This window comes from Geotrypetes seraphini, chromosome 13 (assembly GCF_902459505.1).
Source record: "Geotrypetes seraphini chromosome 13, aGeoSer1.1, whole genome shotgun sequence".
Classification (NCBI taxonomy): domain Eukaryota; kingdom Metazoa; phylum Chordata; class Amphibia; order Gymnophiona; family Dermophiidae; genus Geotrypetes; species Geotrypetes seraphini.
The window spans coordinates 29,771,636-29,799,479 of record NC_047096.1 but is presented as its reverse complement, the minus strand read 5'-3'; the positions used below and the strand labels follow the sequence as shown (position 1 = coordinate 29,799,479).

Sequence of the window (27,844 nt, the reverse complement as noted above, 5' to 3'; positions counted from 1 at the left end):
GAAAAATATTAAATGATCAAGAGTCCCTGCATCCCGATTACAGTGCCAAAATCTATTAGACTTAGAGCTATCTAACTTTTGTAATCTAACAGGGGTCCAAAATGCTCTATGTAACAAAAAGAACGAAGTTTGTCTCATAGATGCAGACACTGTACATCTCATTCTCCAGGACCAAATTTGTGGCCATTGAGAAGCAGAAATTTGATGCTTAATCTCAATGCTCCAAATGTCTTTAAGACCAGTCTTTGTTTTTTTATTCATATATCCAGATATCAATTTATACCACTGTGTGGCTTGGTGTCCCAAAAAATCCGCCTGAAAGCATAAGAATTCCAGACTATACTGACTGTTAAGATTTTTCCACTTAGGGAACCCCTCCTGAATGGCCTGCTTCAGCTGCAACCATTTAAAGCTTTGTGATTTGTTTAAACCATATTTATGTTTCAAGCAGCTTACCATTAGAAATAACATCATTTAAAGTTTGTATACCTGCTATAATCCAATGCTTCCAAATGATTTTAAAACCGCCAATTTTAATCTTGGAGTTTAGCCAAATAGATTGATTTAAAGATTTATGTATTAAGTTAGGTGATAAATTACTAACATAACGTAATGTTTTCCAAGTATCTGTCAAAATTTTATTCTCTTTATATATCCTAGGCATTTTTATACTAATGAGATGAGATAGATGTAAAGGAAACATGAGTTGCCATTCCAAATATAGCCAATCTGGGACATTATCCATGAGGTCTGGGAGGACCCAATACATACCCTGGCGTAAAATATAGGCTTGATGATACCTATAAAAGTTTTGAAAATTTACCCCACCCTCCATAATTGATTTTTGTAAAGATACTAAGGCAATTCTAGGCATTTTCTCCAGCCAAACAAATTTTGTAAGAATACTATTTAACTTTTTATGAAAGGACCCCTGAAAAAAAACTGGTATCATACTCATTTGATAACAAACCACAGGCAATATCATCATTTTAACAGTTTGGACTCTCCTCCACCAAGAAAGATGTAAAGGATTCCATTGCTCGCACATTTCTGTTACTTTCTTTAATAAAAGTTTTTCATTCTCCTTCACTGTATCTTCAATTGTGTTTTCTATATTAATACCTAAATATTTTAATCCGTCTTCTTTCCATACAAATGAGAATGAATCAAATAAACCTCTAGTGCAAAGAACCTCTAGTGAAACCTCTAGTGAAAGAATTTCTGACTTGCTCCAATTGATCTTATATCCTGAAAATTTTCCAACTTTCTCTATTAGTTCAAGTAATCATGGTATGGTAGTTTCAGGATTTCTCAAATACAGCAGAATGTCATCTACATACGCAGAGACTTTATACTCCTAATCTGCATGAGGAATAATCTGTATCCCCTTTGCCTGTTGAATGGCTAACAATAAGGGTTCCAAAACAATGTCAAAAAGCAAAGGAAACAAGGGACAACCTTGTCTAACCCCCCTCCGCAAATTAAAACGCTCTGATAAATTATTATTAATGTATAATCTTGCACCAGGGGAGTTATACAACGTCTGAATCATATGTATAAATCCTGAACCAATACCAAACCATTCCAATGCCTGATACATAAAAGTTAATTCGACTTTATCAAAGGCTTTCTCCGCATCCAAGGAAACAAGGAAAGCCCGATTTTTCATATTTTTTGTTAAATTTAGAGTATGAAAAGCCAACCTATTATTATTAGAAGAATGTCTCTTAGCAACGAATCCTGTTTGGTGCATATCAATAATAAAAGGGAGAGCCTTAGCTAACCGTAAAGCCAATATCTTTGCAAAAATTTTTCCATCAACATTTATTAATGAAATAGGCCTGTAATTTGAAATCAAAGTGGGATTTTTGTTTGGCTTTGGTAATACAATTGTTAGCGAATCTGCCATAGTACCTGTAATGCAACCTTTAGTCAGTTGAAATTGAAATAAATTTAGCAAATAGGGTAAAAGGGTGATTTGAAATGATTTATAAAACTCAACTGTATAACCATCACCACCTGGAGCGGGTCCAGCTCTAAGAGACTTCAATACTGCTTCTACTTCTTTTAGTGATATAGGCTCCTCTAAACTTTTTTTTATATGTTCAGGAACCTTCCATCCAACAATTAAATTCAAAATTCTAAACCATCCTTTTCCCTATCATCATAAGGCACAGAGCGCACAAGATGGAGGAGTGATAGCGACGCTCCTCTGACCCGGGCAACAAATTGTTAGATTTTTAAGATTTCTCTGTAATTGTGGCAGTGGCTGTAATTGTGCAGAAGCATGGCCACTGCGAGGCTATCGAAAAATGAGTCGGCTTTTGTGACAGGAGGAGCGGCTAAATGCCAAAACCAGAATCTGCTGCCGCCGTCAAAGGTTCCTCTTCCGGGGGATGAATCGGAAGTTTTGAATAAAAAAGATATTATGGCTGAGTTTCAGTGTTTAAAACAAATGCTGCTAGGCAATGTGATTAGCATGTCTGAAGTGAAGGATGAAATGTCTAATTTAAACCGGCAAATGGAGGTAGCTTGTAAAAGAATGACAACGCTAGAAGACAAGGTAGAGAGGTTAGAACTCTCTGAGAGACGTTGTAAAAATGACAGTTTAACTTTACAGGAACTAAAAAGGCAAACGGAAGATTATGAGAACAGAGGCAGAAGAAAGAACATAAAAGTGATTGGATTAGCTGAAAATTTGGAAGGAGGTAATGCTGTCCAATTTTTAGAAAACATGTTGCCTAAGCTTTTACAGTTAAACTTCAAACAACCCTTAGAGATAGAACGAGCACACAGGATTCCAATAAAACGGTCAGGGAATTAAATAAAATCAAGACCTTTGATCTTCAAAGTACTAAGGTTTCAGCAGGCTTTGGATATATTAAACGCAGCCAAAGCAGATAGAAACTTAAATTATAAAGGGTCCAAGCTGCTGCTTGTGCCTGATTTTGCCAAAAATACAGCGAATTTGAGGAAACAATTCCTCATGTTGAGACCTCAATTGAAGGAAAAAGGATATACATATGGTTTATATTACCCAGCTAAGATGAGGGTAACAAGTGGTGATCCTTATTCTTTGAAGATCCGGAAAAGCTAAAAGACTTTTTGGTAAATTCTGAACCGATGTCCATTTGACATATGCTATCTTTAACAGCCTGGACTTTATGACTGTAAAATGAATCCTTGTAAAATCAATCAACTAATGATTTTAACTATTATAATTGGAGAGTGTCGTTTGGCAGTTCTCTTTTAGAGGCTTTTCTCAATGTTAACTTTGAGGAAAGTGAAGAACATCTGGAGAATCTTTGTCATGTGTATGGAAGAAACCATAAAGAAATTAGTTGATTTCAAGAACTGAAGGATGTTATGGTATGTTTAACTGAGGTGGAACAGAGTATGGTTGGATATGAAAGATTTTCTTATATTGGATTGGATTCAATCTGATTAATATGAAATAAAAGTCAGATCTTATGAAGAAAATGAGAAAGATGTCTCTTCATAATACTACTTGACATTTCTACTGATGAAACAACTCTGAGATGAACAAGTGTCTATCCAGGAATTTGAAACTCATTTGTCATGCAACATTTGATAGGGAAACTAATAAAGGATTGAAGAATAAAATAAAGATAAAACTAAAGAGAAGGAAAGAAGAGAGGGGAAAAGAAATGAAAAAAAAAGGAAATATGAAATAAATAAATAATAAAAATAGAATAGAAAATAATATAACAGATGATATTTATTTAGAATGTTACTGTTTTATGATGAAAGGATGATTTTTATTTTTATTATTATTATTATTATTGATTTATTTTTGGATCTAAGATTCTAAAAGTTTGATCTGAATTGACTATATTAGACTTTATCAATTGGTAAAGTATTTGGTTATATATTAGTTTTAATTTCTTTGCAAATAATATGAAATTTATGGATTTGAATAATTTTAGAGATGTTTTAATGATTATGGTTATTTAATAAGGATTTGATATATTCCTTTATTCTTTTGTAATAGATTACAACTTATTAATGGTATGGTTAAAATTTGTTTTAAGAACGCTGGTTTTTAATTGAATAAGTTATTATTAATTGGATTTTAGGAAAACTTCTATACCAAGGAAATTAAATTATGGTATAGTAGGATTATTTAATGTGATAATCCGTAGCATATTGTATTTTAGATACTTTGTTATATTAATTTATGGGAGAAAGATTTTAATGAATGTTGCCTGGGGGGGTATTGTAATCACTTTTCCAATGTGTGTTCCAAGTCAATCAATATATGAGGGGGGGGAAGGGAGAGTTATAGGGGTTTTTTTTTTCAAGATTAAGGGAGGGAGGATAGGGATTTATGGGAATGTTGATGAGCAATTTATTTTTCTAGGATTTACTATGTGTGTAAAGTTGTCTAATCATTCTAAATTTAATGAATCTAATTATCATTGGTGGATCACTTATTTGGTAATTGATGGAGATTAAAATATTTTCCTTAAACGTCAATGGCCTTAATCATCAAATAAAAAGGAAATAAAAAGGAAAAAGCTTTCCTGAAGAAATAAAATGCTGATGTGTACTTCATTCAAGAGACGCACCTGTCATTGGTAGAATCTAAGAAATTGGAGGGGGTTGGGTTCGACAAAATTATTTCCCCCAGCAGTTGGTAAAAAAGCTGGGGTGGTAATACTAATAAATAAAAAATGTTCAGCCAATTTTCAGATGATGAATTCAGATCTGTTAGGTAGGTGGGTACATATTAAAATGAGCATGGGAAATACTACCCTGGATTTGTTTAATATCTATGCCCCAAATACGAATCAAATGAAATTTTTTAAGAGTTTACAACAATTATTACTCCCACTGGCTGCATCTAATTTAATTGTGGCTGGAGATTTCAATGCAGTAATGGATCCATTAATGGATAAAAAACCAAGTAGAATTAGGAAATCATTAAGGTTGGAGAATTTGGCTCAATCTTGTAATTTAATAGATATATGGCGTATACTTCATTTTAATGATTGGGAATTTTCCTTTTGTCCACAGGTCCATAAGTCTTTTTCAAGAATAGATTATTTTTTTGTCTCCAGTCAGATAGTTCAGAAAGTGACAAAAGCCGTCATTAATCCTATTATTCTATCTGATCATGGTGGAGTGTGGATTGAGTTACAATCTGATGAACAAGATTATAGTAAACCTGTTTGGAGATTTGAAAATACTTTGATTGCGGATTCAAATTTCCTTGAAGATTTTACATTAAAAATGATTGAATTTTTCCAATTGAATACATCAGAGGATATTAACATTGAAACATTATGGGATGCATTTAAAGCTAACATGAGAGGTAATATTATTTCATATTCGGCATATATTAGAAAACAACTGAAAAATCAATTTTACAATTTGGAAAATGAAATTAAACATTTGGAAAGTTAGTTAATTGATAAGTGGGAATATAATACTCTACAGGCTTTAATAAAAGCAAAAGGTAAATATAATGAGATATCTTCTAAATTTGTAAGGAAAGATTTATTCTCTATGCAAACTCAGTATTATGAAAATTCAAATAAGGCGGGAAGATTATTTGCAAATTATCTTAAAGCAAAGAAAGAAGAATAAAAATTATTGCAATAAAGGATGAAAATGGAGAAACACATACCAAAATCGAACATATCTTAAGACAATTTCTAAAATTTTATATTCTTCTGTGCCTTATAATGATAGGGAAAAGGATGGTTTAGAATTTTTGAATTTAATTGTTGGACCGAAGGTTCCTGAACATATAAAAAGAAGTTTAGAGGAGCCTATATCACTAAAAGAAGTAGAAGCAGCATTGAAGTCTCTTAGAGCTGGATCCGCTCCAGGTGGTGATGGTTATACAGTTGAGTTTTATAAATCATTTCAAATCACCCTTTTACCCTATTTGCTAAATTTATTTCAATTTCAACTGACTAAAGGTTGCATTACAGATACTATGGCAGATTCACTAACAATTGTATTACCAAAGCCAAACAAAGATCCCACTTTGGTTTCAAATTACAGGCCTATTTCATTAATAAATGTTGATGGAAAAATTTTTGCAAAGATATTGGCTTTACAGTTGGGTACAGTTGGTACAGTTGTTGCTAAGAGACATTCTTCTAATAATACTAGGTTGGCTTTTCATACTTTAATTTTAACAAAAAACATGAAAGATCAGGCTTTCCTTGTTTCCTTGGATGCGGAGAAAGCCTTTGATTGAGTTGAATGGACTTTTATGTATCAGGCATTGGAATGGTTTGGTATTGGTTCGGGATTTATACATATGATTTAGACGTTATATAACTCCCATGGTGCAAGATTATACATTAATAATAATTTATCAGAGCGTTTTAATTTGCGGAGGGGGGTTAGCCAGGTTGTCCCTTGTCTCCTTTGCTTTTTGACATTGTTTTGGAACCCTTATTGTTAGCCATTCAACAGGCAAAGGGGATACAGGGTTTTCCTCGTGCAAATTGGGAATATAAAGTCTCTGCGTATGCAGATGACATTCTGCTGTATTTGAGAAATCCTGAAACTACCATACCATGCTTACTTGAACTAATAGAGAAATTTGGAAAATTTTCAGGATGTAAGATCAATTGGAGCAAGTCAGAAATTCTTTCACTTAATATGCATTGTACTAGAGGTTTATTTGATTCATTCTCATTTGTATGGAAAGAAGACAGATTAAAATATTTAGGTATTAATATAAAAAACACAATAGAGGTTACAGTGAAGGAGAATGAAAAACTTTTATTAAAGAAAGTAACATAAATGTGTGAGCAATGGAATCGTTTACATTTTTCTTGGTGGGGGAGAGTCCAAACTATTAAAATGATGATATTGCCTGTGGTTTGTTATCAAATGAGTATGATACCAGTTTTTTTTTCATGGGTCCTTTTATAAAAAGTTAAATAGTATTCTTACAAAATTTGTTTGGCTGGAGAAAATGCCTAGAATTGCCTTAGTATCTTTACAAAAATCAATTATGGAGGATGGGGTAAATTTTCAAAACTTTTATAGGTATCATCAAGCCTATATTTTACGCCAGGGTATGTATTGGGTCCTCCCAGACCTCATGGATAATGTCCCAGATTGGCTATATTTGGAATGGCGACTCACGATTCCTTTACATCTATCTCATCTTATTAATGTAAAAATGCCTAGGATATATAAAGAGAATAAAATTTTGGCAGATACTTGGAAAACATTACATTATGTTAGTAATTTATCACCTGACCCAATACATAAATCTTTAAATCAATCTATTTGGCTAAACTCCAAGATTAAAATTGGCGGTTTTAAAATCATTTGGAAGCATTGGATTATAGCAGGTATACAAACTTTAAATGATGTTATTTCTAATGGTAAGCTGCTTGAAACATAAATATGGTTTAAACAAATCACAAAGCTTTAAATGGTTGCAGCTGAAGCAGGCCATTCAGGAGGGGTTCCCTAAGTGGAAAAATCTTAACAGTCAGTATAGACTGGAATTCTTATGCTTTCAGGCGGATTTTTTGGGACACCAAGCTGCACAGTGGTGTATAAATTGATATCTGGATATATGAATAAAAAAACCAAAGACTGGTCTTAAAGACATTTGGAGCATTGAGATTAAGCATCAAATTTCTGCTTCTCAATGGCCACAAATTTGGTCTTGGAGAATGAGATGTACAGTGTCTGCATCTATTAGACAAACTTGGTTCTTATTGTTACATAGAGCATTTTGGACCCCTGTTAGATTACAAAAGTTAGATAGCTCTAAGTCTAATAGATGTTGGCACTGTAATCATTTAATATTTTTCTGTCCTTGCATCATGGCCTTTTGGAATTCAATTTGGTCCCAAATTAATTGTTTATTAGAAAATCATGTAGCCCTTTCATATGACACAATTTTATTTGGAATATCTATGAGATCAAAAAGTCAAATTTCATCAAATAATAAACTATTATTAATAATGACAGCAGTTGCCATTCAGCATATTACCAGCAATTGGAAACATTTGGTTTGGTTTGATATAACGGCTAAAGTGGAGAGCGGCCGCACGATACTTAAAGTCCTAGATTTCAAACGTACGGACTTTAATGCAATGGGAAAGTACCTGAAGAAAGAGCTGTTAGGATGGGAGGACATAAGAGAAGTGGAAAGACAGTGGTCTAAGCTGAAAGGAGCGATAAAAATGGCTACGGACCTTTATGTGAAGAAAATCAATAAAAACAAGAGAAAATGGAAGCCGATATGGTTCTCCAACCTAGTGGCTGAGAAAATAAAGGTGAAAGAGTTGGCGTTCATGAAATATAAAAAAAACCCAAGAAGAGGAGAGCAGAAAGGACTACAGGGTGAAACTGAAAGAAGCCAAGAGAGAGATACGTTTGGCGAAGGCACAGGTGGAAGAACAAATGGCTAAAAATGTAAAAAAGGGAGATAAAAATTTTTTCAGATATATTAGTGAAAGGAGGAAGATAAAAAATGGAATTGCTAGTCTAAAAGATGCTGGGAACAAATATGTGGAGAGTGATGAGGAGAAAGCAAATGTGCTAAACAAATATTTCTGTTCTGTGTTCACAGAAGAAAATCCTGGAGAAGGACCGAGATTGTCTGGCAAAGTTCACGAGAAAATGGAGTAGATTCTGCGCCGTTCACGGAGGAGGGTGTTTATGAGCAACTTGAAAAACTGAAGGTGGACAAAGCGATGGGACCAGATGGGATCCATCCCAGGATACTAAGGGAGCTCAGAGAGGTTCTGGCGAGTCCTATTAAAGACTTGTTCAACAAATCTCTGGAGATGGGAGTGATTCCTGGGGATTGGAGGAGAGCGGATGTGGTCCCTATTCATAAAAGTGGTCACAGGGATGAAGCAGGAAACTACAGGCCGGTGAGCCTCACTTCAGTTGTTGGAAAAATAATGGAAGTGTTGCTGAAAGAAAGGATAGTGTACTTCCTTGAATCTAATGGGTTACAGGATCCGAGGCCACATGGCTTTACAAAAGATAAATCGTGCCAAACGAACCTGATTGAATTTTTTGATTGGGTGACCAGAGAGCTGGATCGAGGACATATGCTAGATGTAATTTACTTGGATTTCAGCAACTTTGATACAGTTCCTCATAGGAGGCTGTTGAACAAACTTGAAGGGCTGAAGTTAGGACCCAAAGTGGTGAACTGGGTCAGAAACTGGATGTCTGACATACGCCAGAGGGTGGTGGTTAATGGAAGTCGCTCGAAGGAAGGAAAGGTGACTAGTGGAGTCCCTCAGGGGTCGGTGCTGGGGCCAATCCTGTTCAATATGTATGTGAGTGACATTGCTGAAGGGTTAGAAGGGAAAGTGTGCCTTTTTGCAGATGATACCAAGATTTGTAACAGAGTAGACACCGAAGAGGGAGTGGAAAATATGAAAAAGGATCTGCAAAAGTTAGAGGAATGGTCTAATGCCTGGCAACTAAAATTCAATGCAAAGAAATGCAGAGTAATGCATTTGGGGATTAATAATAGGAAGAAACCGTATATGCTGGGAGGAGAGAAGCTGATATGCATGGACGGGGAGAGGGACCTTGGGGTGATAGTGTCCGAAGATCTAAAGGCGAAAAAACAGTGTGACAAGGCAGTGGCTGCTGCCAGAAGGATGCTGGGCTGTATAAAGAGAGGCATAGTCAGTAGAAGGAAGAAGGTGTTGATGCCCCTGTACAGGTCATTGGTGAGGCCCCACTTGGAGCATTGTGTTCAGTTTTGGAGACCTTATCTGGCGAAAGACGTAAGAAGACTTGAGGCGGTCCAGAGGAGGGCGACGAAAATGATAGGAGGCTTGCGCCAGAAGACGTATGAGGAGAGACTGGAAGCCCTGAATATGTATACCCTAGAGGAAAGGAGAGACAGGGGAGATATGATTCAGACGTTCAAATACTTGAAGGGTATTAACGTAGAACAAAATCTTTTCCAGAGAAAGGAAAATGGTAAAACCATAGGACATAATTTGAGGTTGAGGGGTGGCAGATTCAGGGGCAATGTTAGGAAATTCTACTTTACGAAGAGGGTAGTGGATGCCTGGAATGCGCTCCCGAGAGAGGTGGTGGAGAGTAAAACAGTGACTGAGTTCAAAGAAGCGTGGGATGAACACAGAAGATTTAGAATCAGAAAATAATATTAAATATTGAACTAGGCCAGTTACTGGGCAGACTTGCACGGTCTGTGTCTGTGTATGGCCGTTTGGTGGAGGATGGGCAGGGGAGGGCTTCAATGGCTGGGAGGGTGTGGATGGGCTGGAGTGGGTCTTGGCGGAGATTTTGGCAGTTGGAACCCAGGCACGGTGCCGGGTGGAGCTTTGGATTCTTGCCCAGAAATAGCAAGAAGAAAAATAAAAAAAAAATTAAATTAAATTAAAAAAAAAAAAAAAAAATTGGGGTTGAATCAGGTTGGGCAGACTGGATGGACCATTCGGGTCTTTATCTGCCGTCATCTACTATGTTACTATATTACACCAGACTTAGTTACACCTTTTGGTGCAATTCGCTCTGTCATATATATAAAATGGAAAGAATTATTGCCATACAAAAGGGGAACTACAATAATTTCAAAAAGATTTGGGGACCATTGACAGAATATTGTAATGATTAGACACATTTTCTGCACATAATGTAGATATAAGATTGGGAAGGGGAGATGTATAGATTTATTGTTGACTGCAATATCTTTGAATATAATATATGTATAATATGATTGATTTATTTTGAAGAAAAGGGAGGGTGGGGGAAGGGTCTTCAATTTATACATTTATGTTAATAATAAGAAAGATTTTCAAGTGTTGTATATGAATCAACTGTTTTATTATTGTACACTTGTTGTGAGATGTAAAAATGAATAAAGATTTTGGAAAAAAAATAAATTATGCAAATAAATGCAATCCTCTCCCCAGTCCTTGAACTGGCAATGATTCTATTCAAACTGTGTAAAGCTATACCTGATCAAGCCATACTTTGTAAATGGTAATGGGAGCTGTCAGGAAGCAGCTTGATAACTCACAGAGGTGGCCCAAGAGTGAGTGACCAGAGGGATTGGTGAAGAAGTGGCCCAAGAGACCAGGGAGGTTGTGTGTGTTTTTAGAACAGCGTGACTGAAGCGAGTCCAGAAGAACAGAGCTTGCAAGAAAGAAGATCAGAAGCATCTGTGGAATAGAGAGGTGGTGGGTAGTGACACAAGGTGCTAATCCCCGCCTCCAGTCCCACCTCCAATACAATACTACTTTATCTAAAGGAAAAAAGATTAAAAAAAATTTTAACCTTTGATGTCTCTGGTTTCTGCTTTCCTCATCTTCTCTTCACTCTCTTCCTTCCAGCATCTGCCCTCTCTGTCTCTTTTATCCAGCATCTGCCCCTTCCATCCACTGTCTCCCCTCTCCCCCTCCCATACGGTATCTGCCTTCTTTCTATGCCCCTCTCTCCTTTCCATCCAGCCTGCGCCCCCTCTCTCCTTTTTATATGATTCATTCCAGCTTCACTGCTCTCTTCATTTTTATCTCTCCTATACCAGATCTAGCATCTCTTTGCCCCTCTCTCCTTATTTCTCTGCTGACCCCCTTCCCAGCATCTCTACTTTCTCATTCCTCTAATGTATCTCCCCTTTCGCTCATCTGATCTCTCCATTCCACCCTGACCCCTTCCCCTCCTCTAATCACCTTGCAACTGTTTCCTTCCTTTTTTCCTCCTCCTCCGAGCAACATTTGGTTCGAGACTCCAGTATTTCTCTCTATTCCCCCTTCCATTTAAGTCCCATATGCCAAAGATATAACCCCGACCTAACCAACCTGCATCTTCTGCGAAACCAGATTCCTGCTCACTTCCCCTTTGCAATTGCATAGCTTTGAACACGTCTTCCCTTTGCAGAACCTTCTCGGATTACATCCCCTACAAGCTCTTCATCTCCTTTTCTCTTTCACACCAGCATCTTCCACCCAGCAAAGCTGCACTGCAGCCACATGCAGCAAACCTCTTTCTTTTTCCAGGGTGCCTAGTCATGAGTTGCAGCCACTAACGTCTCCAGAAGGGGGAGGGGAGAGGAAAAGGCAGAATCATTGCAATCTTGGGGACAGCCATGAACACTAGACAAATTAGTTTTCTCTTTTGGAGACAGTGACTGAGACACCCGCTGCCTGCCAGCTACTGAACTCCTCTCTCTGCAGCGTCCTCCTGTGCAGGAACAGGAAATTGCATCACAGGATGTTGGACGCAACAGAAAGAATAGTTCAGGAGGAGACGGCAGACAGTTGGTGTCTCAGTCACTGATGCTGCCAGCAATGAATCTGAGGTTTGGAAGACCGGGGAGGGGACAGGAACTAGAGAGGAAACGCAGCACAGCCGGGAGGAGAGGAAGACTGAAGACAAGCCAGAAAGGGAGGGGGAGGCTGCATGCATAATTTATGCTGAGCCCAAAGTAGGTGGGTGGGTTTGCAGGCGATTCACTTTTTAAAAACCCGGACAGACAACTACAAATTCCCCTAATTAAAAAAAAAAAAGCCCGGACAGTCCTCTATAAAGAGGACATGTCCGGGGTTTTCCTGACATATGATAACGCTATAAAGGCATTATGTGTGCAAATAAGTAGGATTTAGTATGAACATAGTACATGATACTAGTAATCTATGCGTATATTCATAGGACGTATGCTGGTAGGGCTAGTCTCAGTTAGGGCACTGGTCTTTGACCAAGGGGCCGCCACGTGAGCGGACTGCTGGGCAGCATGGACCACTGGCTTGACTCAGCAGCGGCAATTCTTATGTTCTCATGTTTTTAAATGTGTCTATATTGAAAACAGTGGCATAGCAAAGGTGAAAGGCACCCCCTTTTCCACTCCTTCACCCCCATTCGCTTCTTCCCCGTTCCCTCCTACCGTGCGCTTGCGCCCCTTTCCCCATACCTCTTCAACATTCCCAGCACAAGCAGTAACCCCAACCTGCTGCTCGCGCCAGCGTCGGCTCTTTCTCTGATGTCACTTTCTTGGCAATGGTCCAGCAATTGACGTCCGAGGAAGAGCCAATGCTGGTGCGAGCAACAGATTGATGTTGCTGCTCGTGCCAGTAAACTTAAAGAAGTATGGGGAAGGAAAGGGATGTGTGCACAGTGGGGGAGGGGGGGGTCGCAGAGAGGAGGACAGGTGCCGATACCCCCACCAAGATGGCACCTAAGGCAGACTGCCACCCATTTGCCCCCCCCCCTCCTTATTAGGGCACTAATTGAAAACCATCTCAGAAAATGCTAACTCTATATTGTAATACCTCACAGAAGCTCATGTAAACCACTCTGAATTGACTCCCCAGTCATTAGAAGTGGAATAGATTATAGAAGCTTTCAATAAAGAACACAAGAAGTTGCTGCTGCTGGGTCAGACCAGTGGTCCATCATGCCCAGCAGTCCGCTCCTGTGGTGGCCCCCAGGTCAAAGACCACTGCCCTAACTGAGTCTAGCCTTACCTGTGTACGTTTTCATTCAGCAGGAACATGTCTAACTTTGTCTTGAATCCCTGGAGGGTGTTTTCCCCTATAACAGCCTCCGGAAGAGCGCTCCAGTTTTCTACCACTCTCTGGGTGAAGAAGAACTTCCTTACGTTTGTATGGAATCTATCCCATTTTAACCTTAGAGAGTGCCCTCTCATACTCTTTACCTTGCACATCTACATGTTTCCATACCTGTCACCTTCCAGCTCACACGCAAGCTTCACCACTGCGCTCCAGTCAAAAGCCTCCGGCTCCTTATTCAGCCACAGTTTTAGTTCCTGCCTATTCCGGTCTGTATAGTCTGTGGCAATGATTTCTGTGAAGGACTCACAGGCTGAGAGGAATGTGTAGATAGAGGCACCAGAACCAATGTCTACCAGGATGTCTCCCTTTATATCACCTGCTGTAGAAAAATTAAAATAAAAAATTATTTAACAGAGCTCTGAATACATTTCCTAAAATCTCTTAAGGAGAATGACTTGAATTCTCTCTGTCTCTAAAATGGATCCTCTTTGTTTGAAAATTAAAAACATAGAGGCAGCCAAATGGACCCACCATTATCTGCTGGGAATTTAGTTGACAACTGGCTCTTGATTTAACTAACAAGTTTAATGCAGTCCTGAGTTTAGCCTTCTGCATGATAGTGGCATAAGGGATCTGACCAATTGGAATATTAGGACACTACCAGTGCATCCCAGTATGCACTGCGAGAGAGGCTAAGATTCTGGTGGCCCAGTTGCTGGAATCCACATTGTCTTCAGAAACGGAGAGAGCTACATTATTAGTTTCCTTGGTCTTTGAACCGGACCTTAATGCTATTCTAAGAATATATTTTCGTAACTCTCAAGTGTTGCTTCATGGGAAAAAAGTGTGGATGTTCCCTGATGTCACAAGGAACACACAAGAGCGGAAGAAACTCTTTTCAAAATTACTGAGCTCTGGAATAATTTTCCTGTCCAGTTGCGTGATCTGGCCTCTCTTCAATTATTCCGTAAACATCTGAAAACTTGGCTTTTTTCAAAATTGTGATCTTTGTTTCCTTCTATATTATCCCTATCCCAATTGTATTTTTTCTTTAATTTTCTGTAAACCATGTCGAGCTTTATTCTTCTAGAGAAGATGCAGTATATATTAAGGTTTAGTGTAGTTTAGATCTGAGGCATTGACCCTAGAGCAACTTTTCTTTTGGTATATCCCTGTAAATGTTTAATTAAATTTCTAGGTATAAAATATGGCTTTTTTATTCCAGAACAACTCCAAGTGTTCCTGGATATGATGAAAATGTCATCAGGGAAAGTTTAGTAAGATCTTAAGATAGTCATAAGAGAGAGAAAAAAAGGGCCTTTGATTATTGTTAAGCCTATTCCTTTGTATTATTTCTTCATTTGCTCCTCAGTTTTTCTTACTCTCCCTCCTTGCAATTGTGGTCTAAGAAAGAACTAAGTTTTTTTGTTTGTTTTTTTACTTTTAATGGATAAATGTATGAATTTATTTTTCTTTCTGTATCGCTTGAATAAGAGAGCTGTTGTGAAATTATGTTAAAATTGCAATTAAAAAAAAAAAAAGAGAAAGAGAGTAGAGTGGGGCCCTGGAATCTGTGTGTGCATTCTGCATCTGCTTATCCTGTTCCTGTGTCAGAGGTCCTATGGGAAAGGCAAATTAGGGAAGATGCTAGACTGAGGGGGAAGTGAACAGATTGGGTATATGAAGAGGAGATCCTGGATGAAAGAGGGAGATGATGGCTATGGGGAAGAGAAGAGACAGAAAGATTCTGGACATGGAGAAGAGAGGGTGAGCTACAGATATTAAACTATAAATTATATAAAGTGTATGTTAAGTTGGTAGGTATAATAGAGTCACTAGTCATCTAAAATCTTGCCATTAGCTTCCAGTCAAACAGAGGATCATGTATAAAGATCTTCTACTGACTTTCAAAGCTTATTGGCTTGGAACCCTGGAATATCTTTGCTTTTCTTTCCCTATAATCTAGACCCTTCCCAGAATAATTTTTGCCTAATCCTACTATATCCATGACTAGCATAACTTGAGTCCATATATCATCGATTTAAAGACCCATCTGTGTCAAATGCACTCCCCTTCTCTATTAGTAATATCCCCTTTCTTAAGTAATTCAAAATTGTCTTCAAGACATGGCTGTTCACACAAATCTTCCCACCTACTTAACATAAATATATGAACACCCACACCATAGCCAGTCCACCCATGCAATCATCTTCCACAAAATTGTGCCCCAAACTCTTGACTACCACTCCACTTTATGTGCTGAACAAATGATATTCTTTACTTAGAAACATAGAAACATAGAAGATGACGGAAGATAAAGGCCATAGCCCATCAGGTCTGCCCACTCTACTGACCCACCCCCAAGTCTACTATCCTAGGGAGCCCACTCCTGGTGACAGGTTCCCTTGGCTTAACCCTCTAAGGGATCCTACATTGGCATCCCATTTGCTCTTAAATTCTTGCACGCTGTTTGCCTCGATCACCTGCATCGGGAGCTCGTTCCAAGGATCAACCACTCTCAGTGAAGAAATATTTCCTGGTGTCGCCATGAAATTTCCCGCCCCTGAGTTTGAGCGGATGCCCTCTTGTGGCTGAGGGTCCTTTGAGAAAGAGAATCTCTTCTTCCATCTCAATACGGCCGGTAATATACTTAAACATCTCGATCATGTCTCCTTTCTCCCTACGTTCCTCGAGTGAGTACAGCCGCAAATTTTTCTGCCTTTCCTCGTACGATAGATCCTTGAGCCCCGAGACCATCAACCTCTCTTCTCTCATACTTATATAATTCCACTGGAGTTCCGTTCCTTCCCTAACCATGTAAACCGTGTCGAGCTCCATCTGCGGAGATGATGCGGTATATAAACCCAAGATTTAGATTAGATTAGATTAGATAAAGACATTTGAACCTGTCTCAAATTAGGAACGGCATATTTCACTGGTTTCTGTTTTAATAAATAAGATTTCAATGTACAGTTGGCATGTTCCACAATGGCTTGTCCTGTAGAATTATAAGGCAGACCATGAATTAATTGGATATCCGACTGTAAGCAAAACTCAGAAAAAGCATTAGAAGAATATGCAGAGCCATTGTCTGTTTTTAGAGTTTTGGGCTTTCCCATAACTGCAATGCATTGTAACATATGATTAATTACTTGATTCGTTGTTTCTCCTGTTTGTGCTGTTACCCAGAGATAACCAGAATAGGTGTCAATAGTAACGTGCAGATATTTCCATTTCCCGAAAGGGGGATATTGTGTGACATCCATTTGCCATACTTGATTTACGGTAAGTCCCCTGGGGTTTACCCCGTACTCAGCAACAGAATGCAGCTGAGCGCATTGAGGGCAGGATTGAACGATTGTGGTAGCTTGAGTTAAAAGACCTAGCCTGTGTTCAGAACCGCCTCTGTGCTAACCCTGCCTGTATTCTGATGCCCTGGATCAGAACTTATCAGATCTCCATCCCTACATTCAGCTTGGAAAAGAGACAGTTGAGGGGGGAGATATGATTGAAGTCTACAAAATCCTGAGTGGTGTAGAATAGCTACAAGCAGTGGTGTACCTAGCATATGTGGCACGCGGGGCCCATCATTTTTTGACACCCCCCCATATGTATGAAAAACATGATTTTTAGTAACAATCCACAAGTCACACAAGAGTGTACCTAGGAAAAGGCAGCATCTTACATTGAGTAGTACAACATCAATACACCCATTGTAAAACTAAACAAGCCAGACAAGTACAGATCAATCCTACACAGTCAATCCTAACAGAAAACCATATCTTTTCGAACACACAGAACACAGAAAACACCTTCGCCTAGTATGTAATCACAAACTAACCCCTCCCCCTTTTACAAAACTGTAGTGTGGTTTTTAGCCATGGTGGTAACAGCTCAGATGCCAACGCTAAAAAACACTCTACAGTTTTGTAAATGGGGAGACAGAATAAAAATACGTAGACAAAGGTTAAACTTAAGCATCAAGAAGCTGGACTCCTCATACAATGCAACACCACAGAAATAGTGATGCATCTCCCCTAAAGCAAAAAATAAATAAATAAATATAATTTTTTTTTCTACCTTGTCTTCTTTGTTTTTTGCTTTCCTCATCTTCTTTTCACTCTCTTCCTTTCATCCACTGTCTACCCTCTTTTTGCCCTTCTATATGGCATCTTCTCTCCTTCTATTCCCCTTCCAGAAACTTTATGCCTCCCCCTTCCATCTCTCCCTTCACCCCCATTGGTCTGGCATCCATCTTCTTCCCTTCCCTCCTCCAATGTTCTGGCATTTCTCTCCTCTCCTTCCCTCTCCCACACCCCCATGGTCTGGCATTTCATTCTCTCCTCTCCCTTCCCCCGACTTCCATCAGCATCTGCCCCCTTTCTCACCCTCCACACCCTTCCATACCACCCTAACCCCCCTTTCTCACCCTCCACCCCCTTCCTTACCACCCTGACCCCCTTTTTCTCCTTCCACCACCCTGCTATGCTCCTTTCTCTCTATATCCAAATGAGCAAGGTCTCACGATGACTACTTCTGCTGACTCTGCTCCGGAATAGGTAAGTGACGTTGGAAGGGGGCTGGGCCGGCAGACGCAGGGAGTTGCGGCAAGGTCCCGCGATGACTGCGGCTGCCGGTCCACTTCCCCCCGACGTCATTTACCTCTTCTGGAGCAGAGGTAGCAGAAGTAGTTATTGCGGGACGTTCTTGCACTTCAGCGCAGCTAAGGACTCTGCTCTGGAATAAGTACGGCAGCCGTGCTGAGGTGGCTTTTTGAGCAGCGCGGGAGGTTCCGGATCCAGCTGACTGTGCACCCCCTTGAAGCGTGCACCTGGGGCGGACCTCCCCCCCCCCCTTGGTACGCCACTGGGTACAAGTGGATCATCTTTTTCCTACCACAAAAATTACAAAGACTTAGGGACACTTAATGATGTTAAAGAGAAATACTTTTAAAACCAATAGGAAGAAATATTTTTTCACTCAGAGAATAGTTAAACTCTGGAATGCGTTTCCAGAGGTTGTAGTAAGAGAGAAGGAGAAGGCAGATCAGTGATAGGGCAAGGAGCTTTGTTGAGAGAGGGAGAAAGCAGAGCAGCGAGAGAGCAAGGAGCAGGAAGCTAGGGGCGGCGAGAGTAAGCTCCGCCCACCCCCACCATGTCACAGAAAGATCGCCTGGACTCCCCCTTAAAAGGGGTGAGGCCAACGGCGCGCAGCCGCTCGGCGCGTGGCGCCTTAGCGAGAGCGCCTTTGCGAAAGGCCTCAAGAAGGACTGAATCTATACTACAAGGACTTCATGGAAGCAGCAAGGTAAGGATGTCATCAGATAGCACTGCTGAACAGGCAGATACACCAAGTGAACTCAGCAGATACACAACCAGGCAGACACACAATTAGTAGACCTAGGAGTAATCATTAGTCCACCATCTCTCTCTTTCTTTTCCCAACTACCCTCCTAACCAGTATCTCTATTCCCCCCCTCCACAACATCCCTTGTGTCCAACTTCTCTCCCTTTCTGTTCCTACCCTCCCTAAAACCCATTGTCCATCATCTCTCTCCCTCTCCTCTATTTTCATACCCATTATTTCTTCCCACCCAAAGTCCGGCATATGCACGTCTCTTTGAACCCCTCCCCCTTCCCTCCGTATACTTCTACACCAGAGCCCCCCTCCCCTGAAGGCCTGTCCCCCCCTTAAAGGTCTGCATCCCCCCTTTAAGGCCTGCACCCCACCCGAATGCCTGTCCCTTCCTTGAAGGCCTGCCTGCCTGCCTGTTCCCCTTGAAGACCTGCCCCCCCTTGAAGACCTGCCCCCCCTTTGAAGGCCTGCACCCCCCCAAAGGCCTGTCCCTCCCTTGAAGGCATATCCCCTGAAGGCCTGTCTCCCCCCCAAGGCCTGCCTGCCCGCCCCACCCTGAAGACCTGCTGCCCCCCCCTTAAAGGTCTGCATCCCACCCCTGAAGGCCTGTCCCCCCTTGAAGGCCTGCACCCCCGAAGGCCTACACCTGACGTCAGAGGAGGGGCGGGACCGCGGCGGAGGAAACATCCGAAGCAGCACAAAGATCGCTGGCATCGCGATCTTGCTGCAGGCTGCTTCAGGTAAATGGTGCGGGGAGGCCGAGGGGGGAGGAATCCAGACGCGAGACGTCGGGGCTGAACCGGACCCAGGGGGGGGGGTGAACCGGACCGGGAGCACCCCCTCAGGGCTTGCACTTGGGGCGGACCGCCCCCCATTAGTACGCCACTGTTGCCAGATACTAGTGACCTGGATTGGCCACTGTGAAGATGTGCTACTGGGCTAGATGGACCATTGGTCTGATATAGTAAGGCTATTCTTATCTACAAATTGGCGTTCTTTTCCTACTTTGTCAAATCTCTTCCTTAGACTGTAAACTGCTTAGACCTGTCCAATACAGAATTTGTGGTATAACAAATGTAAATAAATGTAAATGTAAAACAGAACCAGAGACTGGGTCTAAAATGAATGAAAAAAAGAACAAAGCTAGAAAAAACAGAGGCAGTATTCAGCTGGTGGTATTCTGTGTTTATTTAAATGCTGGCTGCTACTAGCTAAATTAGACCTAGATATTTAGTACTAGCCCATATCTGGGTACTAGTACTGAGTATCTGTGTCTGGGGTGGCCACTAGGAATTGGGTGCCATTGATATTCAGTGGCAGTCCCAGTTAAATTTGGACAGTGCTTTTGGATGCCTTCATTAGCACAGAATTTCTCTAGGAAAAACTTCAGTGCAGCCCAGAATCACTAAGGGAGTCTTTTACTAAGGTGCACTAGCTGATTTAGCCCGTGCTAAATGCGAACGCATCCATAGAATATAATGGGAGGGGTTAGCATTTAGCAAGCCTTAGTAAAAGACTCCCTAATTGAATTCACACTTCTTATCCTACAAAGGCAGTGGCGTACCTAGGGTATGTGGCACCCGGGGCCCATCATTTTTTGACACCCCCCCCATGTAAAAAAATATTTTTTGTAATGACCATGAAACGGAATAAATGGTCAGAATAGAAACAGGCAGTGAAAATTTTCTTATATTCCAAACATAACATAACAAATTATGTCTGAATTGTCATGACATCAGAAGTACATATGGAGTAGTTGCAGGTGATGCTTGGGACAGTTCTGATTATGTTAGTTCAGTTTTATGTGTTTTATGAATAGAAGGGTTTTTATTTCTTTTTGAAGGTTTTGCAGTCTGTGGTCGATGTCAATTGATTGTAGAGTTGGGGGTCGAGTGTTGCAGCTCGAATGGCTAGGAGGTTGTCGAACAGTTTTTTTCTTTTGACGTTTTTGGTTGGAGGGTGTGTGAATGGTGCGTGAGTCTGTTTGAAGTGGATTGAATTATTTAGTTGAAGAAATTAGTTACCCCCTCATCCCACACACATTAATTCTCTTCCATTTTTGTTCCCATTATAAAAAACACTGATAAGTTCCCAGAAAAAAATACATTAAAATAAAAAGTGAAAGCAAAGGCCCCTACAGATGAGAACATAACATAAGAATAGCCTAACTGGGTCAGACCAATGGTCCATCATGCCCAGTAGCCCATTCTCATGGTAGCCAATCCAGGACACTAATACCTGGTCAAAACCCAAAGAGTAGCAACATTCCATGCTACCGATCCAGGGCAAGCAGACACTTCCCCCATGTCTTAATAACAGATTATGGACTTTTTCTCCAGGAATTTGTCCAAATCTTTCTTAAAACCAGCTACACTATCTGCTTTTACCATAACTTCTGGCCACTTCATTTTTAAGTTTAGATCTTTCATTTCAAACAGAGACCTTGCTAGATGTCAAATACAGCACAAGGTAACTTCACATGGACTTAGCTGTGCAGGAAATGTGAATCTCCTCATACACCCACCATATAGTGCAAAAATGTGCAAAGGTCTGTTTTTTTCTTTCGATCACTACATAGCCTAATGCCACACAAGCAGCGCTGTTACAAACATATTCTGTAGGTCAATGCTAAGGATAACAAAGTTTCCTTCCTTGGACCAGAAGGAGATACTGATAAACCACTGGAAGAGATCCCAAAACAACACCCAAAGACCCACTCAGTGTGTGAACCAGTTGAGTGGAGTGGACTAACTGGGGGGTGGAAATGGGCCTGGAGTTTGCTCAGCAGAATTTCCCAGACCACCTCTTCCTCTCAACACATTGACACGCTGCCACCATCACCACTAGGAACACCTCGCTGGGTAGGCCAGCTATGCTATAAACTTTATAAAACACATTATTATATTTTCTTATAAAGCACATATTTTAACTGAACTCTCTGACATCCTCAGCCTTTCCATTCACAAAAATAGAAGGAAGAAAATTTCCCATTTCCTGCTGTCTCATGTCCCCGGCCTATACAATATTTTTTTTCTGCAGACCCTTCAAAAGTCTGACCAAATCCTCGTTTCACTTGCATTATAAAGTACTGAGGATGCCATCTCTCCCCAATCCCAGGTCCTAAAGTCTAAGACAGTAGCGCAAACTAATGCTGCCAGATTCAGGAAAAAAAATTTTGATTCGATTCAGCCTATTGAATTGGTTTTTCAATTCGGTTTTCCTGCCCAGTTGGGTGATTTTTTTCAAAACTCCTGGTGGGTTTTATAGCTTTTTCACCCCCTTTGGCTTCTCCTAACCACACTGGCGCTGTGGTGTAAATAAAATAAAGAAACAAAAAGGACTTTTCCTCTCTCTGTTAAATCCTAGCTCACGTTTGCAGTCCAACACCAGCTCTGGCAGGATACACATTTCAAATCTAACATATTATAATCACAAAACAGAAAATAAAATTAATTTTTCTACCTTTTGTTGTCTGGTTATATTTCAAATCTTGTTGGTCCAAGGCTCTGGTTTTCTTCTGATAACTTGCTTGCCAGGGTCTCCTTTCTGCATGCTAATCATCCATCTGCCAACTCTGTCCTCCCTTTCCATTTCCCTTCCCTTCCCAGGAAGTCTGGTATCTTTCCTTTTTTTCATCTCCCTCCACAGATCCACCTTTTCTTAACTACCCTTTCATCCAGCATCTCTCCCTCCTTCCCCACCACCCCAGAGTCCACCATCTCTCCCTTTCTTTTCCTAATTACCCTCCTATCCAGTATCTCTATCCCTCCTCCACACCATCCCTTGTGTCCAATTTCTCTCCCTTTCTGTTCCTTCCCTCCCTAAATCCCATGGTCCATCATCTCTTTCCCTCTCCTCTATTTTCAGACCCATTATTTCTTCCCCCCCCCCAAAGTTTGGCATATGCACGTCTCTTTGAACACCCCCTTCCCTCCGTGTACTTCTAAACCAGGGTCCCCCCCCAAAGGCCTGTCCCCCCTTAAAGGTCTGCCTGTCCCCCCTTGAAGGCCTGTCCAACCCCCTTGTAGCTTGTCCCACCCCTTGTAGACCTGCCTGCCTGCCTGTCCCCCCCTTGAAGGCCTGCACCCCCCCCGAAGGCCTGCACCCCCCCCCGAAGGCCTGCACCCCCCCCCGAAGGCCTGTCCCAACCCCTTGTAGGCCTGCCTGCCTTTCTCCCCCTTTGAAGGCCTGTCCCTCCTCCTTGAAGGCCTGCACCCCTTGAAGGTCTGCACACCCCCCCCGAAGGCCTGTCCCCCCCCTTGAAGGCCTGCCTGCCTGTCACCCCCCTCCCCCTTGAAAGCCTGCCTGCCTGCCCGCCCGCCCCACCCTGAAGGCCTGATGCCCCGACCTACCCCGAAGGACCGCTCTCCCCCCTGGCCTCCCCGCACCACCTATGAAGCAGCCGCAGCAGGATCGCGACTTCAGCGATCCCTGTGCTGCTTAGGCACTGCTTCCTGCGCCGCGGTCCCGCCCCTCCTCTGAGGGGGTATGTACTGTTTCATTCAGATCTTTGGGGAATAGAAGGAGGTCAGTACCAACTAGGGGAGTGTGAGAGGGTCATGACTTCATCCCTCCAGTGGTCCTCCAGTTTGGGCACCTTTGTGATGCTTAGTCGCTTCTTAAATAGGTCTAGCTCTGGATGTCTAAGTTGCATCCTGAATTTCTTGGAAAAGATTAGATTATCACTCCCAGATGTCCAAATGCTAAGCATGCCCAAAGCCCACCAAAAACACGCCTCTAACAAACCCCCTTGAAATGTGGATGCTCAGTGGGAAAAAAAAAGTCTAACAGGATGTCTAGATAGCCAGTTTTGAAAATTGGCACTTGGGAATTTTGACTAGTAAGATGTTCAAGTGCCAGTTTATGCCATGTTTTGGACATCTATCTTTTTTTTTTAATGAGTCCCAATATATGCACTTGACTTTCCCAACTTGGTTTTTTTCTTTTCAAATTACTAGGACTAAGGGCATTTGATGAAGCTGCTAAGTATCAGATTTAAAACAGACCGGAGAAAATATTTATTTTCACAATGTGTAATTAAACTCTGGAAGTCATTGCCAGAGAATGTGGTGAAATTAGCTTGCTTAGCAGGATTCAAAAAAGGTTTGGATAATTTCCTAAAAGAGAAGTCCATAGGCCATTATTGAGATGGATTGGGGAAATCCACTGCTTATTCCTAGGATAAGCAGCATAAAATCTGTTTTACTATTTGGGATCTAGCTAGGTACTTCTGACCTTGGCTGGCCACTATTGGAAACAGGATAATGGGTTGATGGACCTTCGATTTGTCCAAGTACATCAATGTTTTTGTTCTTATGTGAGCTAATTGTAAGGCAACCAAGCCATTGTGACATCACTGATGAGGTTGGCTCTTAGGCATTGGGGGAATTGGTGGACCTCGCTGGAGAGGAGCAGGGCTTGATTTAGTTTTCAGTGGGAGATGTCCCTAAGTTTGCCCCGAAGAAGGAAACGAAACGGGTCTCTGTAGGGCGATCAGTTGGCACTCCCGGACAACAGACCCTCTTACTAGATGGATGTTGGTAGCTTCTCAGATAAAGCCTAGCAGATGACAGTTTAAATTTATTGGACAAATGTGATTTCTTGCTTTCTCAAGGTTCATCAATTAGTGATTTTGCACTTAGTGTGCTTTTTGAAATTCAGGAACGATGTGACTTTGCACCTGACTTTGGGCACTTTATTATTATTATCTTCAATCTTTGCACATTTGAATTTATATTTATTAGAATTTTTAACACATTAATTGTTTTTTTTTAAGCTTGTGGATGGCTTTAAATGATGTTTATGGGTATCCTTGCATGCACTCTTGGGTGCTTTATGCCTGATATGCCCTGGTGAACTTTTGACTTTCCGCCAACAAGTTCCCATGAACTGATAGTCATCCCCAGCTATTTATTGAATCTCTAGAGATTCCTGGTATATCTAACCAATATTAATCAAGTAGTGCGAACTTTGAAAGCCAGCAGGTTTAAGATAGTTCCCAGAATTGACAACAGGTCTTTTCCTTCCAGTTTACATGTTGTGACTTCTCTCGTGTAGAGTAGGCTTTTTCTTATTTTGTACCCTGCAATTATCATCAATGGCTCTATGATCCTTTGGAAAATTTGGATGCAAGCAGGAATTAGTGTATTTTCACGCATATAACACGCGCGTTATATACGATTTTACAAACGAGTATAACCATGCGCGTTATATTCTTGAGCGCGTTGTACACATTTTTTTTTACATAGTTCCCCCCCCCCCCCGACGTCCGATTCACCCCGCAGGACCACTCGCACCCGCACCCCCACCCCGAAGGACCGCTCGTACCCCCACAGCCTCCCCCCCATCATGGAGAAGCTGCCTACCGTTGTCCTGCTGCTTCCTCTGCCGGCAGTCCCGCCCCTTCTCTGAGCCCTGCGTCTGCGCTGCTTCCTCTTCCGGCGGTCCTGCCCTTTCTCTGACAGCAGGACAATGGTAGGCAGCTTCTCCATGATGGGGGGGTGGGGATGCTGTGGGGGTGCGAGCGGTCCTTCGGGGTGGGGGTGCGGGTGCGAGTGGTCCTTCGGGGTGAGGGTGCGATCGGTCCTGCGGGGGGAGGGGGGGTGAATCGGACATCAGGGGGGGGCATCAGGCTTTCAGGGTGGGGACAGGACTTCAAGGGGGGACAGGACTTCAAGGGGGAGAGGAGAGTCGGGGCGGCCAGAGGAGAGTCAGGGCGGCCTGCGCGGTATACAGGTGTGCACGGTATAAAAAATCTCTTTACATAAATTACAGTTTCCTGCGCGCTATACCCGTGTGTGCGTTTTACACGGGTGCGCGGTATATGAGTGAAAATACGATAGAACATTGTATGATGTGATGGATCAAGGACGTTTGATGTCTTTGTAATAGAAATTTGATTTACTATTTTCTCAATGTTTTAAATGGCTGCAACTCCAATATGCTATTAAGGTCGGTTTACCACCATTCAATACTTTAAAGGACCAACCAAGCTTGCCAATTATATGTTATACTGTGGGGATTCAAGGTCTTGAAGCTTCAAACTGGTATAATCTCCTATGCTCATACCTATTCAGGAAACCTCTTTCTGGCCTTCAATCTATTTGGTCTAGGGAGTTGCAATGTTCGATTCCATCTGAAAACTGGAAGAGGATATGGATTTAAACTCTTTACTTTGTGCTCCATAGAACATTGTGGATTCCGATTAATTTACAAAAATTGGATGCTAATAAGTCTAATGCATGTTGGAGCTGCAAAAAAGAAGTGGTTGCTGAAGTAGCACGTGCTCTGCTTATCATCATACCATACGATAAAGGCATATGAACTTCCAATATGCTTTGTATTTTATTTCATACATCATGCCAGAATGATTGAACCTTTATCGTATGGTATGATGATAAGCAGAGCACGTGCTACTTCAGCAACCTTACTGAAAGTAAATAAAAACAAATTGTTCTTGATTCTGTCTGGAGTGGCAATACAGTCAATTGTTAAGAACTGGAAGGATTTCACACTGTTGAATTTTCATTTTTGGTGGGAAATGGTATGTTTCTCTTATGAATTCTCTGGTGTATGTCTACATATGTTTATAATAAATTTGTGTGTTGCATTTCTCTGTAGAATGTACAAATTTAATATAGATTGAACTAAAAAATAAATGTACCTCCATATAAGCATTTCTAGGGGCATAATCTGAGAGACAATTTTATAAAGTATCATACACACCTCTATTGCCTTTATAAAATTAGATTAACAAATGCCAAGGGTCGGAGGCAGGGTTTGAACCGGCTCCAGCCTGGGATCCTGGGGACTACAGGGCGAGAGATCTGATTGCTGAGCCATGACAGGAGTGCCTATAGAGCAGTGGTCTCAAATTTGTGGCACGGAGGTCACATGCGGCCCGCCAGGTACTATTTTGAGGCCCTTGGTATGTTTATCATAATCACAAAAGTAAAATAAAAGTTGATCATATGTCTCATTAGCTATAAATTACAATATTATTATTAAGACTTAGCCAAAAGGAAAGATTTATAAAGAGTTTTACCTCATGAAAAATTATCATTTCTTTAATAAGACATTAACTATTTTTTTCTGAGGCCCTCCAAGTACCTATAAATTCAAAATAAGGCCCTGCAAAGGGTATGAGTTTGAGACCACTGCTGTAGAGGAAGTACATTCAGCTGACTTTACCATTGCTGAGGGTTGGAGGCAGGGTTTGAACTGGCTCCAGCCTGGAACCCTGAGGATAAAGGGTGAGTGCTCTGACTGCTGAGCCACAACAGGGGTTCCTGTAGAGCAGGGGTGTCCAATGTCGGTCCTCGAGGGCCGCAATCCAGTCGGGTTTTCAGGATTTCCCCAATGAATATGCATGAGATCTATGTGCATGCACTGCTTTCAATGCATATTCATTGGGGAAATCCTGAAAACCAGACTGGATTGCGGCCCTCGAGGACTGACATTGGACACCCCTGCTGTAGAGGTAGTACATTCAGCTGACTTTATCTTTGGAGGCGGCAATGATAAAGTCAGCTGAATGTACTACCTCTACAAGGATTCCTGTCCGGTTCAAATTCCGCCTCCGACCCTCAGCAATGATAAAGTCGGCTGAATGTACTACCTCTACAAGGATTCCTGTCCGGTTCAAATCCCGCCTCCGACCCTCAGCAATGATAAAGTCAGCTGAATGTACTACCTCTACAGGGACTCCTGTCTGGTTCAAACCCTGCCTTCAACCCTCAGCAATGATAAAGATTTCTATAGAAGAAAATATATGTTTGCATTTACCACCATGATGGTCCAGTGAGCACAGTCAGAGATCAGTATTATTTATATTAGTCCAAGCTACATAATTTAGTTGATATAATCAGGAATTGCATAATTTTTATTTTTTTCTAGTACTATGTATAGTTTGGTCGCATTCTTTATATCTTTGGGCGACTGCCTGACCACTATTCTGAGTGAGGTGACCT

The 27,844-nt window shown here is 41.3% G+C and overlaps 1 protein-coding gene across 1 annotated transcript in view; it reads right to left on the bottom strand.

Moving 5' to 3' along the window:
- LOC117347584 (nicotinamide N-methyltransferase-like) overlaps window positions 1-27,844 on the bottom strand; it is a 41,139-nt gene that overhangs the window by 2,681 nt on the left and 10,614 nt on the right. Inside the window, exon 5 of the mRNA XM_033918702.1 lies at window positions 13,689-13,899. Coding sequence (XP_033774593.1) covers window positions 13,689-13,899 — 211 coding nt within the window. The remainder of the gene's footprint in view (window positions 1-13,688; window positions 13,900-27,844) is intronic.